Source organism: Manacus candei, unplaced genomic scaffold (assembly GCF_025592945.1).
Source record: "Manacus candei isolate 608988 ecotype Guabito, Panama unplaced genomic scaffold, ASM2559294v1 h1tg000005l, whole genome shotgun sequence".
In the NCBI taxonomy this organism is placed as follows: domain Eukaryota; kingdom Metazoa; phylum Chordata; class Aves; order Passeriformes; family Pipridae; genus Manacus; species Manacus candei.
In genome coordinates, this window is record NW_026138053.1 from 15266133 (window position 1) to 15288584 (window position 22452).

At 39.2% G+C, this 22452-nt stretch overlaps 1 protein-coding gene across 8 annotated transcripts in view; it reads right to left on the minus strand.

Moving 5' to 3' along the window:
- Nucleotides 1-2189: 2189 nt before the first annotated feature.
- Nucleotides 2190-22452, minus strand: part of DPYD (dihydropyrimidine dehydrogenase) — a 337231-nt gene continuing 316968 nt past the window's right edge. For 5 of the 8 annotated variants that reach the window (XM_051803274.1, XM_051803283.1, XM_051803310.1 and 2 more), the window contains 3 exons: nucleotides 16817-16960; nucleotides 6195-6335; nucleotides 2190-3625 (listed from right to left, as the gene is read on the minus strand). In XM_051803274.1, coding sequence (XP_051659234.1) covers nucleotides 3455-3625; nucleotides 6195-6335; nucleotides 16817-16960 — 456 coding nt within the window. In that variant the 3' untranslated portion in view covers nucleotides 2190-3454. Of the gene's footprint in view, nucleotides 3626-6194; nucleotides 6336-11247; nucleotides 11706-16816; nucleotides 16961-22452 lie in introns of those variants that run through there. The other 3 variants (XM_051803289.1, XM_051803300.1, XR_007907122.1) reach the window with 3 other exon arrangements.

Below are 22452 nucleotides of genomic sequence, written 5' to 3' on the forward strand. Positions count from 1 at the left end.
AGGCTTCCTCCAACACTTGGTAAAGTCTCAGGGCAAGGAGCAGTATACATGTACTTCGGCTTCAGCACTGGAGATACAGGCTGCCCAACAGATTCATGCAATGACTAGTTTTAATTTAGTTATGAGATCGAATTAATATTTCATTTTAAATTAGGAAATTATGTATTTTAAAAATCCTGTGTAATTTTTCAAATGTGGTTCATAATGTTGCCAGTCCAGTGCCTTGGAAATATTATGTCAGTTCATTGTAGAGGCCAAAAACCAAACTGCCTGTATAGTCTGTTAGTGAGGCAAAACATCTCTTTTTCCAATAAATGTGTATGGGTGCTTTGGGATTCACACAAGCATATCTGGCAGCTTTTTCAAGTAATTCTTGGCCTGCAGAGCATACACTGAACCTGGGGAGGATCTTCTATTCAGGAATATGATATGAATAAGAACATGCTACTGGACGATGAGCTATGGCACTTCTATCATAATTTAATTTGTCAAATGTAGTTTACAATATTTTATGATAGTAATCAATAGGACAAAGTCTAAAAACTGTGAGGGCTAGGGTTGGAGGATGTCATCAATGTCTTTAATAATACATAATTCCTCAAATATGCAACTAAATCACTGAAATACATATGCTTAATTTGGAGCCTTTTACACTTTGAAAATTCATATCTCTTTTTTGATAACTGGCTACAGCCTTTGCAGACCAGACCAGATTTTTCTGATTTGTTTCCTTGGCTCTTGAATGCACCAAATGGGATGGATTCCCCAAGATCCATGTGAAAAACCTATAAATCCCAGGAATATATTCTTTGTGTCTCTCTCCCCTGCCTGTTTACACCTTGCCTTACCCCGATGACTTAAAGACATTCCTGCAGGAGACCTAAATGTGGCCATTTCTTTGAGTTCCTACAACACACAGATTTATTGCTGACTGTCAAAGTTATAAACTATTAATATTCATTTGGGAATGCATTTCCTGAAACTGTTAATGGACTTGACCAAACAAGAGTGGGGGAGAGAGTGAGTAGTAAGAAAGAAACCTCCATAACATTACCCATTATTTCTTCTTTAGTAAACAAGTTATAGTCTTAATTATAGTCTTGATTCACAAAGAAGGCCTTTATCCCTCCAAAGATTACTTTATAGCTAGTTGGGAATACTGGATGTCCTATGACTACTGAATATTCTTGGAAAAGCTCTGATTACACTTCTGTTACACTTATGATGTATATGTGCTTAAATACTTAAATTAGGTCTCTTGGCATTGTCCTGTATCTAAAAGAAGCCAGGCTACCAGGCGTGATGTCTTCAGGGCAGCAAGGTAATCAGGTCTGCTGATGCAGCAACAGAAGACCTGGAGACCCTGGCCAGCTCAGTCGCAGGTGATACGCCACCTCTCACCCTCAGGATATGAAATAAGAAGTACATAGGAACAGCCTGGGAGAAGACAGCTGCTTTTCCTTGCATCTGCTGTCTGAGAACATAAAATGCTGCTTTCAGATGATCTGATTTTGATGTCTTTTTCTGCCCCGCTCAAGGGCACGCTGCTTGTCAGCCAGCTCCTCGGTAGAGGTACAAGCAGCGCATGCAGAGACTCTCCAAACTTTGCCACTAACATTCAAAAACAGCTTGTTCTTCCTGTGAGTCCTCTGTAGCTTGTGTAAGATAAGAAACTATCAGAAGACTAAGAGCTTTAAAGAAGTTTCAGGCAAATATTTTCTGCGCAGTACCTGTTTCATCTGAGTGGGAAACGTCCACAATGATAAATAGAAAAATTAAAAAATTAAGAGAAAGCTATTAGTGGTGACACTACTGGGTTTGAGCCTGCTAAGGGATCCCATCAAGCAAGCCCAAAGTGCCAGTAAAACAGTGTTTGTGGTGCAAGGACACTAAATGAAATGACACTTCAAAATGTTCAAATATGTACACCCAGTGTGTGTGTGTGTATGAGTAATGGGGGAAGGGAGGCAAGAGGAAGGCAAGTCAAAGGCAGACAAAGAGGTGTCAGAGAGGGGCAAAGAGCATGCTACATTCTGCACTGTAGGCAATCAATGAAATAACGTACACATGAATTAACTCATTAATGATTCCTGGAGTGAGTCTTAGAGATCATGAAACACCAACTGACAAGGCTCTACAAAAAAAAAATCTGTTTAGTAAATGAAAAATATACCACAAACAAACCCAAGTTGGTTTCAAATTTATTTATAACTCAGTGTACAATCCATAAATCAAGAAACAAAAGGCACAGTATATTTTTAATCAAAGCTTTTGGAGCTCACAATATACGGTATAAGAAATTGAATTGATAGATCATTTATTATTGTTATGAAACTAAAGGCTTTATATTCTTAAGTGAAGTAAAGCAGACAGCAATATGTTCATATTAGAAAGTTCCTACTGTGAGTGAGAACTGGATTAAAATTGAGATATTGCTTAGCAAGACAGACAAATCTATATTTATTTTTGTCTGTGAAACTATTGCAACCATACATAACCCATAAGTACAAAGAAGCGGCACTGGGGGAAACCACCTTGCTGGTTTGTCCTGTGTGTGAGTGTTTGGCAAACACAGCCTGCGGGGTGTGTAGTCCATTGGCACATAATCAGCTCTCTGACCTGTAACGTGTACATTCTGGAATATTAATTGGCACAATTAAAAAGTTATTTAGATGATGAGCTTGGACCAAAAAAATGTTGCTGCTTCTCAGAATCCTGAAATGCAACTTGGACTTCCTAATAAGCTGGTTTAACTGTTCCCAGAGAGATTTTACACTGGGGGGAGGAAGCAACAGTCAAGGAGCCATGCAACACACAAATCTGAACAGTCCAGCATGTGTCAGTGCGAAGAAGATTCATTCTATAAAGTGACTAGTGTGAGAAAGACTTAGAAAGGATTATAAAAATACACTACCATATGTTGTAGTAGTTGAAAGTGATTAATCCAGTTCTTAAATCCCATTTTAAACTCCCTTTCATTTCTGTCTATAGAAAAATAGAAGCCAATTGCCTTGTTTGAATGCTATGTAGTTAATTACATCTTCTAAGAAACTATTTTAAAACTAAATGTAATGTTTAATTACAAAATGCCCTCCCTAAAAACAGTTAGCTTGTACATTGATTTGTAGTTCATTAAAAATGCTTTCTTAATTATATTTCCAGCCAGAAAATACATAGACATTAAAGAGTCTATAGAGAAATTTTGAAATCACAGCATGAATTTGTGAGGAGAAAGTTACACTTCAAATAGTGGACAACTGACAGCCACAACCGCCTTCCTGTAATTTCAGAACTTAATTGTTGTAAGAACAGTAATTGGAAAGCAGTGTTCATTGTAACGGCTATCAATACCACATTTTTTTTTTATATGAGTAGATTTTCAAGGACTAATTAGAAAGCAAATCGATTGCACCAAACAAGTGTAAAGTTCACGTTAGCTGTCGGACCGATCACCTCAACACGCGGGGTTCACGGCTAAGGGCAGCCCGCGCTTTGGTTCGTAGGGTGTTGTCCTGGAAACCATGCGGATGCAGTCAATAACAGGGCAGACGCTGAGACACAGGGTGCAGCCTGTACAGCTGTCAGTAACCATGGGCAGGTGGGTTTCGGGATCAAACTGGATAGCCTGTGAACAGGAATAAACATTATTGATGTCACTCACAGAAAAGGTCAAAATTGCTCCCATTTCAGTGTCTGCATTTCCTGCGCTACAGCACTTGCAGACATCTTGGTGTGATTCTGCACTGCAGCTATAGCAACTGTTCTACTGGCAGGGAACAAAACAACCCCCTCTGCGGACACTGGAAACTTAGAGATGTGGGCCAACTTATACCTTGGCAAAAGCTCATAGGTCACAAGGGCTGGTTAAAAAAGGAGGAGTTTGGCCCAAGATATTTAAACTCCCAGAAGGTATTTCTCCTTCAAATGAAGGAAATATTTCATAAGATAGCAATGTGCCAGGGTATTGGTTCAGAGGAGACACCAGACCATGCCTGTACGGCTTCAGCACAATGCTGGTCACAATGCATTCTTTTGATTTTTATTTTCATCACAGTAGAAACAATCTACTTTAATAAACAGTAGGGAAAAACACAGCACACTGTGTCTCATGTGATTATTTTCCTTTGCAAGTCTTCAAAAGGGATATCAGAGTTTGGGGCACAGAGACCTTCCTTTAGTTCTTACATTCCATGCAGTGAATCCTCATTACCAATAAGGGTGATAACTGTATCTGAATGTGAAATAACAATTGCAGTCTCAATGAAATAAGCTCCTGGTATAATGGAAATAGCAATTAAAAGCAAAAACAAAAGCATCACACAACTGCAAAAGCTTCAATGTTTAAGAAGCAAGAGTAGAAAAGTAAAATATTAGAAAAACCTGCCCAAAACACTGAACATCTACTTTAAGAGTTTAGGAGGGAAAATCAGGCCTGAAAGCTGAACTCTGGCTTCTGTGCAAACAAGCAGTGTCTTAGCAAATCTCCCTGACCACTGTCAGCAACTAGGGCAGGCAGGGAGGTGATACGAGGTACTGGGTGCTGCTGCAGATGGGCTTCAAAGGCAGATTTGCTACATTTGGGGTTTCACTGCTCAGACGGCACAGAAGTTGCTGTAGCAACCAGAAAGGGCATGAAGTTGGTAGTAACTACCCTAGATCTATGAGTTTTGGTTTAGCTTGAGCACAAAGAGAGCTCTGGCTTGTGAGTATTTAAGGAGGACTCCTTTCTCTCTCACTAACAACAATGCACATCTTGAAAGGGAGTTCAAAGAGGGAGAGGAAGTCAGGACTACAGTGCTAACTTTAAATTAAGGAAAGGTTTTCCGTTGGAGTCACACAAGGTGACAGCTCTGTAGAGCAGCATGGAAATTTCTGAAACAAAGGGAAGTATAGAGCAGATGCTATTTTGAAGGAGGTGTGTGTGTTGATTTATTTGCAATTAAGAATTGCTTTGCAATTCTTTGCAATTAATTTCTTTTCAATTTCTTTAATTAAATAAGGCAAAAACATCTTTTTTGTCCTTAGAAAAAGTCCTGGGGCTTTAAACTTTGGTTCTTTCAGTGCTGATTTTTTTTTCAGTTACAGAAAATAAAATTTTACTAAATATAAACCCAGTCTTTTGCTCACCAGGGGCTATATCCTCCCCTTCAATGGGAAATCTGATGGAAGGGGAAGAGGTGAAGATTGCAGTGTCAAGAAAAAATTTAGACAGTTAAAAGGCTACGGTAGTAATCTACTTTGGCCTAAATGTAGAATTAATTTTCTTGGGAAAAAAACCCATCTTTGCTCTGATATACTTGTTTTAATTACAGGAGTTGATTTTAAATGGAAGACTTCTTTCTGTGACTGTATGTAGATCAGTTCCTCAAACCTACTACTGATTAGACTGAATCAAAGATGAACACAAACTCATGGTGTGTCCAAAGGAAACTTGCTGCTCATTTAGAGTATTTATTTCTGACAAGCTATTTTCAGACTAAGATTTATGGAAAACTTTGTGTAGAAATTATTGTTTACTGCATATTGGATTCCATGACAGTTATGCTAGACCATATTTTGGTTTTCTAAAAGAGGCGAGTTTTCCTGTACTGCCTTTTTTGCTGCAGACCAGTCCATCAGGTCCAGTGGACATGGCACAGAATGACACGAAGACATGTGGATACATATCATACATCTTATGCTACCATACTAAGCAGAAATCAGATGAGTACTTTGCTGCAAACAGGAGCCTCAGGTCAAAATTTTGCTATTTGCTGGTCACAATGATTTCTGCAAACTTCAACCTGCTGCTCTAAACCATGACAGTTATCCTGGAGAAAGGATCTGTATAAGACCAGCCCTTGTCAGGAAGGGACACGTTCTCCCTTTCTCCCTCATGTACTTGAAAACCATCAAGAACTACATTTACTGCCATGTAACTTGGGACTTCTTCATTTTCTTCCTCTTAAAAAGAATCTCACTTGCAGTTAGGGAGGGCCTGTGGCAGTGACACGCTCTGCTGGGCAGTGTCGCCACCTTTCACACAGCTCAGGCAGGGCTTGTGTGCCATGGCCTTGGAGCATGCTGGGGTTTGAATCCAGTATTTTAGGGATCTGTTTTTACCACCTGCTCATTAACAGAAGGTGAATTCTTTCTTCCCAGCAGCAGAAAGATAACTCATCATGCCTTTCTGCTAATTACAGCTGTGCTCTTACCTGGTAGCCAGAATCATTACAGGTCATGTAGCATTTGCCACAGTTGATACACATTTCCTCGTCAATCAGAGCCACAACTTGCTCTGTGTTGCACAGATCACCATATGTTCCAATATATTGCAGTGCTTTTCCAATTACATCCTAGGGGAAAAAATAGTTTAAAGACTCATTTATAAGATACCTAAGCAGTTTCTACAGCTGCACAGGAGCACTCTCTAGTACTTTAATGTGGAAGGTTTGGCCATGCATTTTGATGATGTTTAGGATTTTTCTTTTAAATTTCCAAGTTGCTGACCTTCATACCTCCTGTAAAATACAAAGAATGCTCCATACAGGCACATTTTGAATGCAGGCAGTACTAGAAGTATACACTGTTGTACAAACATTCTACAAATAGGTTACACATTTGGTCCTTGATTGAAAAGTGCTCAAGATCAAGCCAAATAAGAGACACAGACAAGTCTGCCCAAAATTATAAACTTCAAAGTGTTTACCTTTGTTTTTGTGTTGCCAAGAAACATGATAAGGATTTATTTTTGAATTCTGTTTCTCAATATTTTTGAACAAGCAATACTAACCTTATTCCTATTAGTCCAAAAATTATTCCAAAATTATCAGCAACCATTTTAAGTATGTTGTATTTAAATTATAAATCACCTGTATGATTTATAATCTCATACAATGCTTTATATATATATATTGTTTTCCACTCTCATTGAAGAAGAACAGAATTACAGCAAGTTAAAATTTCATTGTGTAACTTATTTTGGGCAGCATTACTTTGAAAAAAACCTAAACATCCCTAATTATTCCTATGCCAAATGAAAGCAATGGTTAATGTGGCTTTATCAATGTTAGCTCTAAAGGAAAGCTCTGCTAGATGAATTAAACGAGAAAGTGTCTTCCTAATCTGCTAAGAACTTGCAAAACCAGCTCTGCTTTCTGAAAGAATGAGGTCTACCTGGCCTTCAGCACTTGTACAATAGTATTTTTATGTAAAGAGACAAATCTCTTTCTTCACTGGATGCAGTAGTAGTATCTATGAATTTGCTCCTAATGACTGTTGAGGTAGAAAATTCAACCAAATCTTATGCCCAAGAAGAAAGACTGGCAAATGGTACTGTTTTCTTGTTCCAAAAACACTCAAATGTTTTCTCTCTGCCAACCCCCTGAGTTGCTGACATGTGAAATACCTTGGTTGCACTCATTCAATGCTAAAAGCCTTCCAGTTCTTCTCAGCAACATGCAGAGAACATTAATGCTCTTCCAGCATAAAACAGCTATGGCACATTGCTTAAGGCAGCGTGATGAGCGTGGACAGATGACTGTGAGCAAGTTATCACAGCTTAATGAGTTAGCACTCATCAGTAGAGCTGTGTGAACTGATTATGTGCATGGTCCAAATTCATTGCAAATTTGAAGTAAAATCTGTTTGCTTAAACTACTGTAAAAGGTCAATTAACTACTATGAAAGTGTTTCAACTAATACTTTTTACTAGAACAAGACTTGAACATGCAGCCCTTTACTGTGACTCCACTGATGAGCTACAGTAACTAAATCAAATGTGATCTCCTAGGAACTGCTCATATCCCTGTCTTTTCGGTTCCACTTCTTACTCAGAAATGTTCATGGATTTACTGGATTTGCAGCAGTTTTCAGGTTGCTACAATTCTCAGGTGTCTGCAGTCTTCTGTGTCAGTTGAAATATTGTGGTAGTAGAATTCAGCTCCAGCTTTCTAAACTCTCATGTAGGCTTGTCTGTTGACAAGTCCCACCTTTTGAACCTGCTACAGGTTTCAAAATTCACATCTTTGTGTGATCTACTGCCCCCAGCAATACTAAGTATCCTCTCTTGTGTGTATATACCTCCCAAACATTCCACTATCAAAAATGCATGTCTCCTGCAAGTGATGATCTGTGTACTGAAGAATTTAAAGAAACGATGTAAAATCTGCGCAACATACAATGAAGTTTTCCACTGCCTGCCCATGTTGCAAAAGTATCAACATGGGGAGATTCCTGACAGTGAAGGGCTTTTCAGTCTGCAAAAGCATATGTTTAAATAGCATAAGCAATTTTCTCAGGGAGGTTCTGGATTCACATCTGTATTCTTTAAATATTGTTTGGATGTTAACAAAACCCACAGAGCTCAAGCAGGTTGCAGAGATGGGCTACTCAAATAATCATGAAATGGAGGGCCTTGCTTGTGAGAGAAGACAAAAAAAACCTTACAAGATGTTTAGCCTAGGAAGATGAAGGCAGAGCAAGAATATGATATATATATATCTATTTATACATCAGGGAGGGGAAAGACCTATTTAAGTTAAATGACAATGTTGGCACAAGAACACACAATTATAAGCCAGCCATGAATAAATGCAAAGCTGGAAATTAGAAAAGGTTTTTTAAATGGGAAAGGAGTGAGGTGGTTAACGGCCTTCCAGGGAAGCAGCTGGAGGACACAGGGGAGGCAATCCAAAGTTTAGGATACCATTAGATAGTTCAGGAAGTGCTTGCTTGCAACAGCATAATCAAAGTTGATTTTCCACCTACAAACTCACAAAAGGAATAACAAAAACAATGCATAAAGCATGGTGATTTCTGAATTTGAAACTAAGTCTCACTTCTCACAGCTTACAAAAATACACTTTTGGGGACTTAGAATCCCTAATAGGGAGGATGATGGCATTTTAGAGGCCTGAAAGTGATTTCAAAAGACTATGTCAATGACTTACTGCTGATTTACCCTCTTTGCTGTTGTGTCTTTTAATCACTTTTTTCTCTCAAGCAAAAACTGTATCTTCATTCATTTGCAAAGTTTCAAGACATTATTGACTAAAAAAGCAATGGTACTTAAAAGATGTTCTGCAGGTGCACTCTTTTACAGCATCTCAGGGCTTCTTGTTTTCATAAAACCATAAATGTTTGGAACAAAATAAACAGTGCAGCAAGAAATAATCAGCTTTCACTGTTTAAAGTGGTTTCACTCCAAAAAGCAACTGTCTAAAATGGCACTATGGGATTCCACACTTGATATATCTCAATGGCCTCCAGATCAAATGTGCAATGTTTACAGACTAATTTTTTTTTTTTTTTTTTTTTTTTGCCAACTGCCAGACCTGCAAACAGGAGCCAGGTTCTGAAAGTCAAGTTGTGTTCTTTCTGGCTTATGCATTACCAGTAGCAACTAAAAAAAAAAAAAAAAAGAAAGAAAAAGATGGAAGTTAAATTTTGTCCTAAGCTGCACCTTTGAGATGGCAAGGACATGGAGTGCTCCTTTTAATTACTGCTGTGCTGTCCAGCTCTTCTTAACAAAACTGTACTGAATGAACTGGGAGAGGAATGTAGTCCTGCAACTGGAATTGTCAGGGAATTCAGTTGCTATGGAGAGAATCAGAGCAGAATCCATGAGTTTTGTGTTACTAATGAGTACAGAAAAAATATTCTTTTTGTCACCAAGCTAGGTAGATGTGATTTTGAGTATACACAAGGAGCAGATCTGTTCAGTAGGATATTATTTTTGCAATGCTATAATAGCTGCATTTTAATCTAAAGGTATCAAACATTTTATGGTGATTAGCTTTTCATTAGCCATCATATTAGTAAACCCATATTTGTAAATACAATTCATGATTGAGCTCTGGCTCCTTGTAGACCTGCTGTGTCCATCTTCACGCAGACCTTTTCGTATAAGACCCCACTGTGCTCTAGAGATGATGAACATCACAGGCCTCTCATTAGAAAGCCATACACAGTGCAGGTACTGCACCTCACATAGCAAGTTCAAAGGGAACACACATTAGGGAGGTACCTGTCTTCCACATGGTCTTTTCCCGTAATAAAGATGAGGTACGGACAGAGGGAGAGAGATGAAAAGAAGAAATGTTAGAAACAAAATGATGGAGTATGGAAGAAAAAGTCACCAGAATCTGAGGGTACATGACCAAGGTCAATTTACAGTAAAGCAGCTAACAAAAACATGTAATCTGATTAAAACTAACTTTACGTTGAAAGATTACAGATACTTTGCCAATACTTAAAAAAGGTGCTCTGAGATTTAGGGACCTCTAAGCCTTGTTTTCAGTAAATCAGTTGCGGTACCAGCTAAAGTGGGGCTTACAAAATAACTCACAGAATCATAGGCTATCCTGAGTTGAAAGGGACCCACATCATCAAATGCAATTCCTGTCTGTGCACAGGAAAATTCCAAAAATCACACCATGTGGCTGAGAGTGTTGTCTGAACGCTTAGATGAACATTTTTGTTACTATTTAATAAGGTTTCTGTAATGAAAATTATGCCTTGTGAATCTATCACAATTCTTTATGAAGACTGTGAGGTCTGTCAAATAAAAAAAAAAAACAACTCAAAAAACAAAAACCCCAGTAATTTTTATGTTTGACTAAGCCTCTGATAGGAGCCTGTGACACAACAGAGCTCTGAAATCAGGTAGTCATGAACTGGGATTGCAAATTGGTTAAAGAGCAAAAATAGAGCAAAAAATAAAGATGTGGAATACAATGACCAATGTTCAGAAAATGTAAAATATTAACGGAACAAAGCATCTCAATTTTCTGGTTTAGATATGATGTTGTTTAACATGTTTGAGTGTCTTTCAGGAAAACATTTGAACCAGAGGAGTGTAGAGTTGGTACAAATTTTAATTTAAATTGAAGAAAATCCAAGAAACTTGTAGGTATTTTAAAAACTAGATGAAGAGATACTATCACGGTGAAAAAATGCAGCTTGACAAACATCTTATCAAAGTAAATAACTTTTGCTGATCTTGCCAACAGATACATTCTAGATAAAAAAAATCTGCAAAAGAAAACACAGTAGGAGACACTACTGACAGCTCACGGAACCTTCTGCTTGGTGTGCTGTCCTGACCAGAGGCAAGCAAACTAGCAAGATGTTAAGATAGAACATAGCACCATAACTACTGCAGTGCTGTTGTTATAATTAATCAGCCATGATATGGAATACAAAGTCATTCCAGTTTCAACCACAGAAGCACAGTGCCCTGGAGCACTGGGCAATGATTAATGGGAAGAAATTTAACAAGCCCAAATGCCAGATTCTGCATCTAGGATGGAGAAACACTGGGCAGAAGTATAAATTAGGAGAGGAGTGACTGGAGTGCAGCCCTGCTGAAAGGGATGTGAGGGTTCTGGTGGGCAGCAGGTGCATTGTGAGCTAGTGGTGTGCCCAGACAGCCCAGAGGGCAAACCACAACCTGGGGTGCAGCAAACACAGCACAACCAGCCACTCAAAAGAGGTGACTGTCCAACTGTGTACAGCAGTGCTGTGGCCTCACCTTGAGTGCTGTGTACAGTTCTGGGTCCCCCACCATTTCAGGAGGATGTGAAGGTACTTGAATGCATCTAGAGGAGGGCAACAAAGCTGGTGAAAGGGCAGGAACATCCCGTGAGGAGCAGCGAAGGACTTTGGACTTGTCTAGTTTGGAGAAAAGGAGGCTGAGGGGTGACCTCACTGCCCTCTACAGCTTCCTGAGTGGAGGAAATAGAAAGCGAGCTGATGATCTTTTCTCCCTGGTATACAGCAATAGGTCATGTAGGAATGGTTCAAAGCTGTGCTGGAGAGGTTCAGACTGGACATTAGGAAGCACTTCTTTACTGAGAGGGTGGTCATGCACATGCTTCCTAGAGAGGTGGTTGAAGCCCCAAGCCTGTTAGTGCTTAAGAGGCATTTGGCAAATGCCCTTAATAACATGCTTTATCTTTTGGTCAGTCCTGAAGTGGTCAGGCAGTTGGTCCTTTCCAACTGAAATGATTTTTTCTATTCTATTCTATTCTATTCTGTTCTATTCTATTCTATTCTAATTCCTATTCTATTCTACTGCAGAGCTACTTGAGGCAGTCCTCCTGCCACACTCAGAGTGGGGAGGGAAAGAGGAAGTTTGGACTCTAGGATTTCTGCCCATATCTGAAGACTAAAGTTTACCTGAACTAGATCAAACACGAGGAATTTAAACTTGAGGATCTCTGTGGATATTTTTCCAACAGGTGGAACACCATGTCACGCCCTAGCTAAGCTGACAAACAGAGCTATGCCAGAATGTTTGAACTACCAAACAAGGCAATCTCTACAGCAAGACTTGTGGAGTAAAAAAAGGAAGAAATAAAATAAGCAGATAAATAGTGACTGAATATTGTGGTATAGGCCCTTAAGGCAAAAGAACTAAATTATTAGGAAGAAAACACAAGAACATATAAGGAAAGAAATTAAAGTAATAAGGAGGTAACCTGAAATAGGCAAATCCATCTGTGGGAGCTGTACAAAACTGCAACTGAAAAGAAAATATCCAAGGCACATATCCACATATGGCAGAAATTCCGATATTACAGACAAGTGAGAAAAGAATAAACAACTCTGCTGAACATCAAAGTGTGTAGTTTCAAATAATATTGAAAAATAGAGAAAATAAAGAGAACAGCCATGGGAAAAGAGATTCAAAAATAAGTTATATTTTGGATAATCGCAGAGGGTTTTTAAATTGATTAAAAAAAAAAAGGCAATTTGACAGTATGTGGAATTTACAAAAATGTTGGAATTTACATATCACCAACCCAACAGCTGATTAGGCAGATTAGGAAACTTGGGGGGGGAATCAAGAAATTTGCACCGACTCTCCAAAAACACAAGCAGCCAATGCAGGGGTCATACCTCTTTCAAGGGTACCTATCTCTCAGGTCCCATCAGCTTTGCAGCATGTCACTTCACTGCTCCGGAGAGCTAGAGTTAAGCTGGGACTACCTATGAGAACCAGGTACTGACCATTACTACTCCCAATATCCTAGTCTGAACTAACATATTCAGTTAGTGAATATGTTATTCTTTCTGTCTAGAGGGTCAGCCAAGATAGAACTACTTGAAGATGGTCTGGGATTTGTAATTCTAAATGTGAACATTTCTTGGACAGTTACAAATAAATCACTCAAGTCCAAGTTCCTTTGCCTCTCTCCATGGAGAATTCCTGATCAGGGAAGGGTATCAGATAAGTCACCTTTTTTCATTAAGCTTCACTCAGCTTCATTAATGAATATTCTGAATCCTCCTGGCAGATTTTCACCACTATATAATAATACATGGATCTATTAATAATCAACTTTATTAAAACCTCCCTTTGTAGTGGCAAATGCCCTACTTTAACAAAAACCCAGGTATTTTCCTATTTCTTAGAGGGCATCTGTGGTGAACTGACCCCGTCTGGAAATCAGGTATCCACCAAAGCTGCTCTATCACTCCCCTCCTCAGCAGGACAGGGACAAAAAATATACTGAAAGTCTCATGGGCCGAGACAAGGACAGGGAGAGATCACTCACCAGTTATTGTGTCAGGCAAAAGAGACTGGACTTGGGGAAATTATTTTAATTTATTGCCAATCATATCAGAGTATATATATGAGATATAAAACCAAATAATGAAACACCTTCCCTCCACCGCTTCCTTCTTCCTGGGTTCAACTTATACTCCTAAATTCTCTACCTCCTCCCCACTTGGGGGTGCAGGGGAATGGGTTAGGGTTAGAAGGTGTTGCAGTTGGCTTCACATTGTCTCTGCCTTTCCTTCCTCCTCACAGGGAGGACTCTTCACATTCTTTCCCTGCTCCAGAGTGGAGTCCCTCCCGAATTCGTCCCACAGGCTGCAGTTTTTCGTGAACTGCTCCAGTGTGAGTCTCTCCCACGGAGTGCAGTCTTTCAGGAACAGACTGCTCCAGCATGGGCCCCTTCCACAGGGCCACAAGTTATGCCAGCAAAACTGCTCCATCGTGGGCTCCTCTCTCCATGGGGTCACAAGTCCTACCAGGAGCCTGCCCCAGTGCAGGCTTCCCATGAGGTCACATTCTTCTTTCTGGCATGGGGTCCTCCACAGGTTGCAGGAGGATATCTGCTCCACAGGCTGTAGGGGAACCTCTGCTCTGTCACCTGGAGCACCTCCTCCCCCTCCTTCTTCACTGACCTTAGGGTCTACTGAGATGTTCCTATCACCTAGATTCACAGACCAGTTTGTGTTGGAAGGGACCTCAAAGGTCATCCAGTTCCAACCCCCCTGCCATGGGCCACTGCAAGGACACCTTCCAGCAGGCCATATTGGTCTTGAACACTCCCAGGGATGGGGCATCCACAACTTCTCTGAGAAAGCTGTTCCAGTGCCTCACCACTCTCATAGGAATTTCTTCCTAATATCCAATCTAAGCCTGCCTTCTTTCAGTTTAAAGCCATTCCTGTTGTCCTGTCACCACATGCCCCTGTAAAAAGTTCCTCTACAGTTCTCTTGCAGCCCCTTTAGGTACTGGAAGGGTCTCTGTCTCCCCAGAGCCTTTTCTTTTCCAGGATGAACAGCTCCAGCTCTCAGCCTGTCTGCATAGGAGAGGTGCTCCAGCTCTCTGGTCATCTTGGTGGCCCTCTGAAGGCTTCCTTTTTGTGTCTGAGTTTGTTCAGGGCCTCATAGCATTTTTCCCTGACTTCCTCTTTGTTGGGATGCATTGCTCCTGAGCTTGGGAGAGGTGATCCTTGAATATTACCTCTCTTTCCTCCAGGGCTTTATTTCATGGTTCTCTGCCAAGCAGATCCCTGACAAGGCCATATTCTCATTCCTCTCTTTGACTTGCTGTTTTTTTCCCTCCTTTTAAAATATGTTATCCCAGAGGCACTACCACCATTGCTAATGGGCTTGGGCTTGAAGCCAGCTGCCCTTGGCTTTGTCAGACACTGGGGAAGCTCCCAGTAGCTTCTCAGAGAAACCACCCCTGTAGTCCCAACACTACACCAAAACCTTGCCACGCAAACAAAGTACAACCTCTCTTGCTGCTGTTTTTCTCATTATGGTTAAAATATTAAGGAGATGTTCAGACTGGAAGACTGTCACGAATCAGCTTTGGCGACGCCTATCTTCTTCTAATTGCTTCAGTTTCATTTAACCAAAGGTGTGAAAAAGAGGCTAACCTGATTTCAGTGGCTGAGAAGCTCCTCAGACACCACTCAAAAGTATTCAATATCTTTTAAACAAAAGTTTGTATTTGGGGGAATTCATTTTCCTCTTCCCTGCAGAAGGGCCTCTTTTCTTTTTTTTAATCTATCTCCTACTACTTGGATCTCTTTGCTTTTGTACTTGGAGTTAGGCTTGATAAATTATTGACCTCAACTTTTTATTTATGTTTTTTCAAGTCTTTATGTCTGTTTTTCCCTCTTGCTAAACTTTTTCCTTCATTTGGTTTATTTGCTTTTGGATGGTATCAGTTTTTTGGTTTTCTGCTGTTTTCAGAAGCAAGCTATCTCATTGAAAATGCAGTTATTGGCTCTTGCTTCTTCTTTTTCTTTTTCCCTACATCAATACTCTCTCCCTGCAAAGAGAACAGAATCATGAAACCTCGGAGGTCAAGCAGGCTTTGAAAATGCTCATCATAGTGGGGGGAAAAAAAAGAGTAGATTGCTGTTCTTTGGAACTTGTATACATATAGAAGGGAACCTCAGCACAAGAGGAGGGGAGTGATTTTCAAAAGCATGACATAAACCAAAATAAGCAGTCCAGAAATCTGAGAGAGGTCTATAGATGTGGCAAACCATTTAATTTAAACAGGAAGATGATTCAAAATTTCTCCTTGGCTGGTTTTGCCATTCTACCAGTTAGCTTGGAATACTGGATATACTGGTAAACTGCAAAATTCTCTTGGTAATTATGTGTTATTTTGAGCACTGTTCATATTGTATTTTATGTTTGACCTTATTTTTGCAAGAATTCTTACAGGTGTGATCATACAGGGAAAGTTACCTACCTGTAGATATCTGATATTTTCCCATATATGAGCAAAACAGTCAACAAATCAACAGACATAATTTTCTAATTGCTTTATAAAAGGGTCTACATGTGAATCACGATTTAAAAAGAAAAATAATAAATTGCTCACTTATTTTTTCTAATCAGACTCGAAGTTTAAGTCAGCTCTGAAGTGAACACCTAGAATAATTAGCTTATGCCGTTTCATTTTATTGATATTTATTGGCTAACTAAGGGAAGAGAAAAGCTTCAATGTATATATTATGCAGTAGATAGGGGTCACAGGTTTTATTTCTGCCTTGACATTTACTCATTGTAGACAGTGGATCAGCTACTTAGACAAACATTCTCCAGCTTTAAAAGTTCAGTCTGAAAACCTATGACACAGCTTTTATATGTACTGAACACCAACCTTTTCCATTGATCCTACATGAGGGATGGAGGCATTTAGCACATTGCAAGTAATCAAAAGGTATCATGCAAAACAGTTCATACTGTAGCATTCAAACTGAAAGAAATTGTAAACAATTCTGCTTTGCTCTTCAAGGCATTACCCCCGCTTGTTCTGCAATTACTGTTCCATTGCCTGAATATCTTCATTTTGAAAAATGACATTAGAGAAATACCTATACATGTACATCACAAATCATTTCTCATTGATTTTGGTTAAAAGCTAGAAAGTCTGCATAAACAGTTGTCTTTGATGCCCTCTAACTAGCTTAAAAGCAGTAATAACCAACTCAAGCTGCCAGAAATGACTGTGCATGTCAACTGCCTGATGGCCGATCATTTCCTATGCATAAGCATATATTTTTGTTACCTTGATTGCTGGAATGGGCTTCTTCGGAATGAAATGCTTTTTCTCGGGAAGCACAGCAGTCATGTTCTGTGCCTTCAGTTTAATCTTGTTCTCAGCTATTATTTTTTTGCGTTGTTCCAGGTAAGGCCCAAAACTGGGTAGTTTCTGAAACAAAAATGATTATGCTTAGTGAGTGGGGGTAGTAAAAAGGTGAGTCTGATCCCACAGGTGAAACCCTAAGTCCATGCTGACCGTGACTTGCTTCTTATTCAGGAAGTTGAAATTGAAAACAGCAAGACTGCACCAGAGTGAGAAGTGAATAAAAATCAAATATGAACACTGGGATCTGACTTGAAAATATATACTGAATATTAAAATATTAATATCCCACAGCAGAAAAATAGCTGAATTGCAGGTCAGCATCTCACAATCTATTATATCCCCATTGCATACTTGCTTGTATATAAAAATATATCATGTTAAATAATTCAAATGTGTAACTTTATTTCTATTTTATTTTATACTATGTGGTAAGGTATCAGAAAATTACCAGTTTACTTAGAAGGGTTCCACCAGTATTTAAGATTACTTGTATTGATATCTGAATATATCAATACATATTTTTTAAAGCTTATAAACATGTATTTTGCAGTCTGATAATAGAAGGCTGTCTTGACCTGTCAAAGTAAGGCTAACAAACACCAAATGAACTAAAACACATTATAATCTCCTAATTTACCTCCATGTCCCACTTGCAATCTTTTCTGCAACATTTAATCCTTGAACCCAATTAAGCAAAGTCTAGAGGAAGATTTCACTGAATTGCAAAACTCATGTCTCACCCAAGAACATGAAAGAGCTGGTTAAGGATTCATAAAACACTCCGCTTCCTGACAGAAAAAGTCCCTTTGCTTACCTAGCAGAGATATGGACAACTGTAGTGTGCCACGATCACAGAGTTCGGTGAGCGAAAAATGGTAAAAAAATGGATTTTTGCTTGATGCAATAGATCATGCCCTTCCTCCCCTGAAACTAGTTTCTTATTCTGCAAAAGTATTTTATCCACCTAACTAAACCCTGTTCAGAAGCTACAGCAGTACTGCAGAAACCAGCAGGTAGTAACAGGGGATACACAGCCTCGGCAGCTGCTAGCATTAATTCACGCTAATAATACAACCTCAAAGAGCATATCGAACAAGATACAGTACTGCCGCAGTCATCAATTTTTTAAGAGGGAATTTCAATGTGAATTTTAAACCCCAAATTATTTAAAAATTTACAAATTATTATTTTTTAAAATGAAGTAAATCCAGAAGAGGTTACCCTGCCCTTCTTCTAATCCTTAGGAGAAAAATTCCTCGATGAGTTCCGTCAGCCACAGTACCCAACCCTGGGACCTCAGGCTTCTTGCTATGACAAACAGAAGCTTTCTTGGCTGTTCAGTTTTTGGCACTCTGAGCATACAGCCAGAGGGTGAGGTCCTTGAAATGCTTCCCTGCTTCCAAGAGTTGGTTTGTGGCCTCAACACATTTTTAACAGCAAGTCAGCATGAGCCTTGCAGTCTCCTGGAGCTCCCCGGAGGAGGTGCCCTCCTGCAGGCTGGAACTGAACCATGAGACAAAACCTCAGTCTGGGCAAATGCAAGGCCAGAACTGTGAGGGATATTGCAGACCCCATCTGTCCCAAAGGTAGGTGTAGTCAGAGTTTCCCCATTGTCCATGGGCTCTTATTGTGTCTGTTCAATGAGAACTTGGTTCCTGCATGTCATGTTCAAGGGCTTCCTTACAGACATCAAACAAACTTTCCTTTCTGTGCAGTTGCCATATGAGAATTGTTCTTGGATGTCTTAAAATAAGGCTTTATGAATTACTCCAAACAGAAGTAAGGAAGCGGCCTTACATACTAAAGTCAAATAAGACAGTAAAACCAGGATTATTTTATAAGGCAAAATGAGCAGAAGGAAGAATTTGTTTAATTTCATTCTAATCAATAGGCTCTAAAGCACAAACATGTAAACTCAATTCTTTACAAGACTTTTAGAAAGCCTAGAACTTTTAGCAGAAATCAAAAAACCACAAATTTTGCTAAAAAGTGTTCTGGTATGTCTACTAGGCCAAATCAACTAGAAATACATTTTTGGCTATGAATAAGTAGTAGCTGTGTCACTGAGAAACTATTTCCTCTCCATAATTTATGTGCTGATGCCAATAACTTTGGCTTGAGAGGGCAGGAGACCTGATGACAAAGCATTGTTGGATTCTTTCCTGTCTGGCCAGGAATTGGATTGCTGACTTTGAGAGTAAGTAGCAAAGCTAATTTTGCTGATGTTTTAACTGAAGTAGTAGAGAGAGGAGACAGTTGTTCATGGCTTGACTGATTGAAGATCATCTTCAGGAAGAACAGCCAAATCTTTTCTTAATAAATCCTTTACTTTTCTGTTATCTTAATATATGCCCAATCTCGTAATTTCTACTGACAGAAACACTGGGTATACTGAAGTGAAATAGACAATCTAAGGAAGAGTGTGGAAGAAGAATTCATTTTTGTGTATAGGTGAAGAGCGAATTACAAAGGTTTATTAATTTTCAAAGTTGTAAGTTGAAGTAGATTTTTACATCTAACATATCTGCTATCTGGAATGTACAGCAGACATTTTGAAGAGTGTGTAATGCCACCAGTTCCATAATTCAGATGATTTGTAATGACGTGTTCAGCTAAAGTAAACTGTATAATCTGTATTTGTAAAAAATAAAAGAAAATATGATTAAGCTAGAAAACAGTTGTCCAACTTTCATATTTGCTGTGCACTGCTGTTTTTCTGTCAAGAATTTGGTAAAATGGAATTTAAAATAATTAAGGAAACATGTAGGTCTTGGTCCAGGCTGGGGCATACACAATGAGCTTCCACTGACTTCACACACTGTGTGCCCATACAAATGGCCTGGTTATTTGGAGTCTAGTAGTTCACAAGCAGCCAAACCAAATTTCATCAAACAACACTGAAAACCAACAATCTTTTCTATAGCAATAAATAATACATGAAAATGTAGCCTCAGGAGCTTAGGAAGGACTTATTGATGGTTCCCTCGTATGAGTAATGCACAGACACAGGGAATGCAGAGGAGAGTGCTTATTGTTTGGAGCTGTGGTTTCAAACATCTTGCAGTCAAAGGCCATATGAAATGGCAAACGATATTTTAATGAAATATGTTACTGGATACAGAAAAAGTGGAGACACTGAAATAACTGTGGAAGAAATGGATATTTAAGAGATTTTAAAATTAAATCACCTCTAATCATTGCAGGGGATATCTTCCTAAGCACATAGGGGATTTAATAACAACATTCCCAATGAAAGCACAAGCACAGAGCTTGGTGTGTTTAACTCTGTTTGCTTTTGAAATCTTTATATAGTACTTTTTTTTTTTTTTTTAATTTCCAGATAATCCAATGTCACTAAACTCTCCATACATGATATCTTTGTTATATCAACATCTGCCTAGGAAAAAACCACAATTAATATGAATATGTGGAGCATAGCAAGTCCTTAGAAGACTGCAACAAGCAGAGTAATTAGATAATTCTCATCTACTTATATATCTGTATCAGTGATGTCTATAGCTGCATTATTTGTATCCATCTGTCTCTATATAGACATAATTTAATGTGTTTCTACTGGAGGGATAACATCAAGAATGGAGCCAAAATAAATACATTAAGTGGAATTATTTCATTGTTTATAATTGCATTATCACAAAACTGGAAGCTTGACATATCTTGCTGGAGTATTTTACAGAAAGAAAGCAAAAATCCAAATCCTCCCTCGCCCTTCACTTCCAAAAGCTGCCTTTTAACTGATGAACTGCGTAAATCTTCAGCAACATTGTGATTTTTGTTTCAGTAGTTTCTCCAGGGATTCATCATTGATGAATTTGTTCTTACCAAAAAAGCTAAATCCTGCTCATTTAAAGATAACAGTACCTTCCACTAAAACTGTCTCTATTCAGATATAAAAAAGCATTACTCTGCCAATAGAGAACTGACAACTTAATGAATCAACAATGAAACCTTAAGCCAGAGAGCTTTAAGGTGAACAAGTCTGTTTTGATTATAATTTATTCATGGATCAATCTAAAGGTAATTGAGCATATTATGAAGTAAAAAAGATTCCTGTTTCCTAATGGCAAAAAGTAGAAAGAATCCTGCACTTCAGATTGATGCAATTTTTATGGGCACACCAGCAAGCAACCTAACCAGTGGAACAGGCTGGTGGATAGGGCAGTGCAATATGCGTCAGATGACCCAGACTTTATTTCTAACTTGGAAACTGATCTGCTCCTTACTCTGGGAAAAGCGACATATGTCTCCATGATGAAGTCATGGGTTGCTTATCTGGGACCTGTCTGCTACTAAGGGGCTGGATGCCATCTACTGTTAGAAGACACAGATTTCAGCTGGCACAGTGTATTGAGTTTTCATGGCAAGGTTTTGACAGTGGGGGGGGCTACAGGGGTGGCTTCTGTGAGAAGTGGCTAGAAGTTTCTCCTATATCTGGCTGAGCCAAGGACAGCTGGCTCCAAGATGGGCCTGCACCTGGCCAAGGCCAAGCCCATCAGCAGTGGTGGAAGTGCCTCTGGGAAAACATTATTACATTAATAACAAAAGGAACAGTAGAGAAAATGTGGGCCCACTACTGAATGGAAAAAGGAACCTTGCAACAGAGGTTGCAGAGGAAGCTCAGACAGGGAACACCTTCTTTGCTTCAACCTTCACTGCCCTCAGGAATCCCTGATCCAGGAGACCAGGGAGAAGGCCTGCAGAAGGAAAGACTTCTCCTTAGTCAAGGAGATGTGCTAAAATGGCTGCATATATCTAGAATCCTTATTACATACTGCATGTACATGTAAAACATGTAATATGTTCTTATTTTACACTGTGCAATAATTTCCATGCAGTGGTCTGCCTCCACCCTGTTGCAACTTCACAACAACAATAACAACAAGAGCAAGGAGAAGAACAGCAACAGAAAGATTACTGAAGTTTCCTGAAGTCATATCTGCTTTCTTCCTTGTTCTCAGAGAATACAACAAAACATGACTCCAACATTTCCAAAGAGAAAGAAAACACAAGGTTCCAGTACCAATGAGCAGCACCAGTAACAACAATGAAATCTTGTGACAATGTCAAGTAGCTTGTGTTACTTCTGGGGAAAAAAAAAACAAACCACCCAACAAAAAACCAACCTCACAGTAATTCCAACAGCTGAATTTTGTTCCTCTGAAGGCAGCAAATAACACACATTTTCATATTCATAGATCTATATATGAAGAGAATATTTTGCAGAAGCTTTCCCCGCGGGTAAACTGCTTAACTAATGAAAACTATGTATGGCAATGGAGAAAGTAAAGATGTGAATTCTTATTCTGTTAGACATTCTTATTCTTTCAGGCATTCAAAGCTAAATTCTCTTAAATAGCTGCTTTTCTCTGTGTCAGTCCCATACCCTGCATGGTAAGAGCCCATGGCAAGAAGGAGCCATCCAGATGGCACTAGGGTTCATGTCAACACCTCCAGCAAGGAATCCTGCAGGAGTCCTCCCCACAGCATGGGGGCAGGAGATGTGTAATGGAGAGGATGGGATACTTCATTCTACCAGT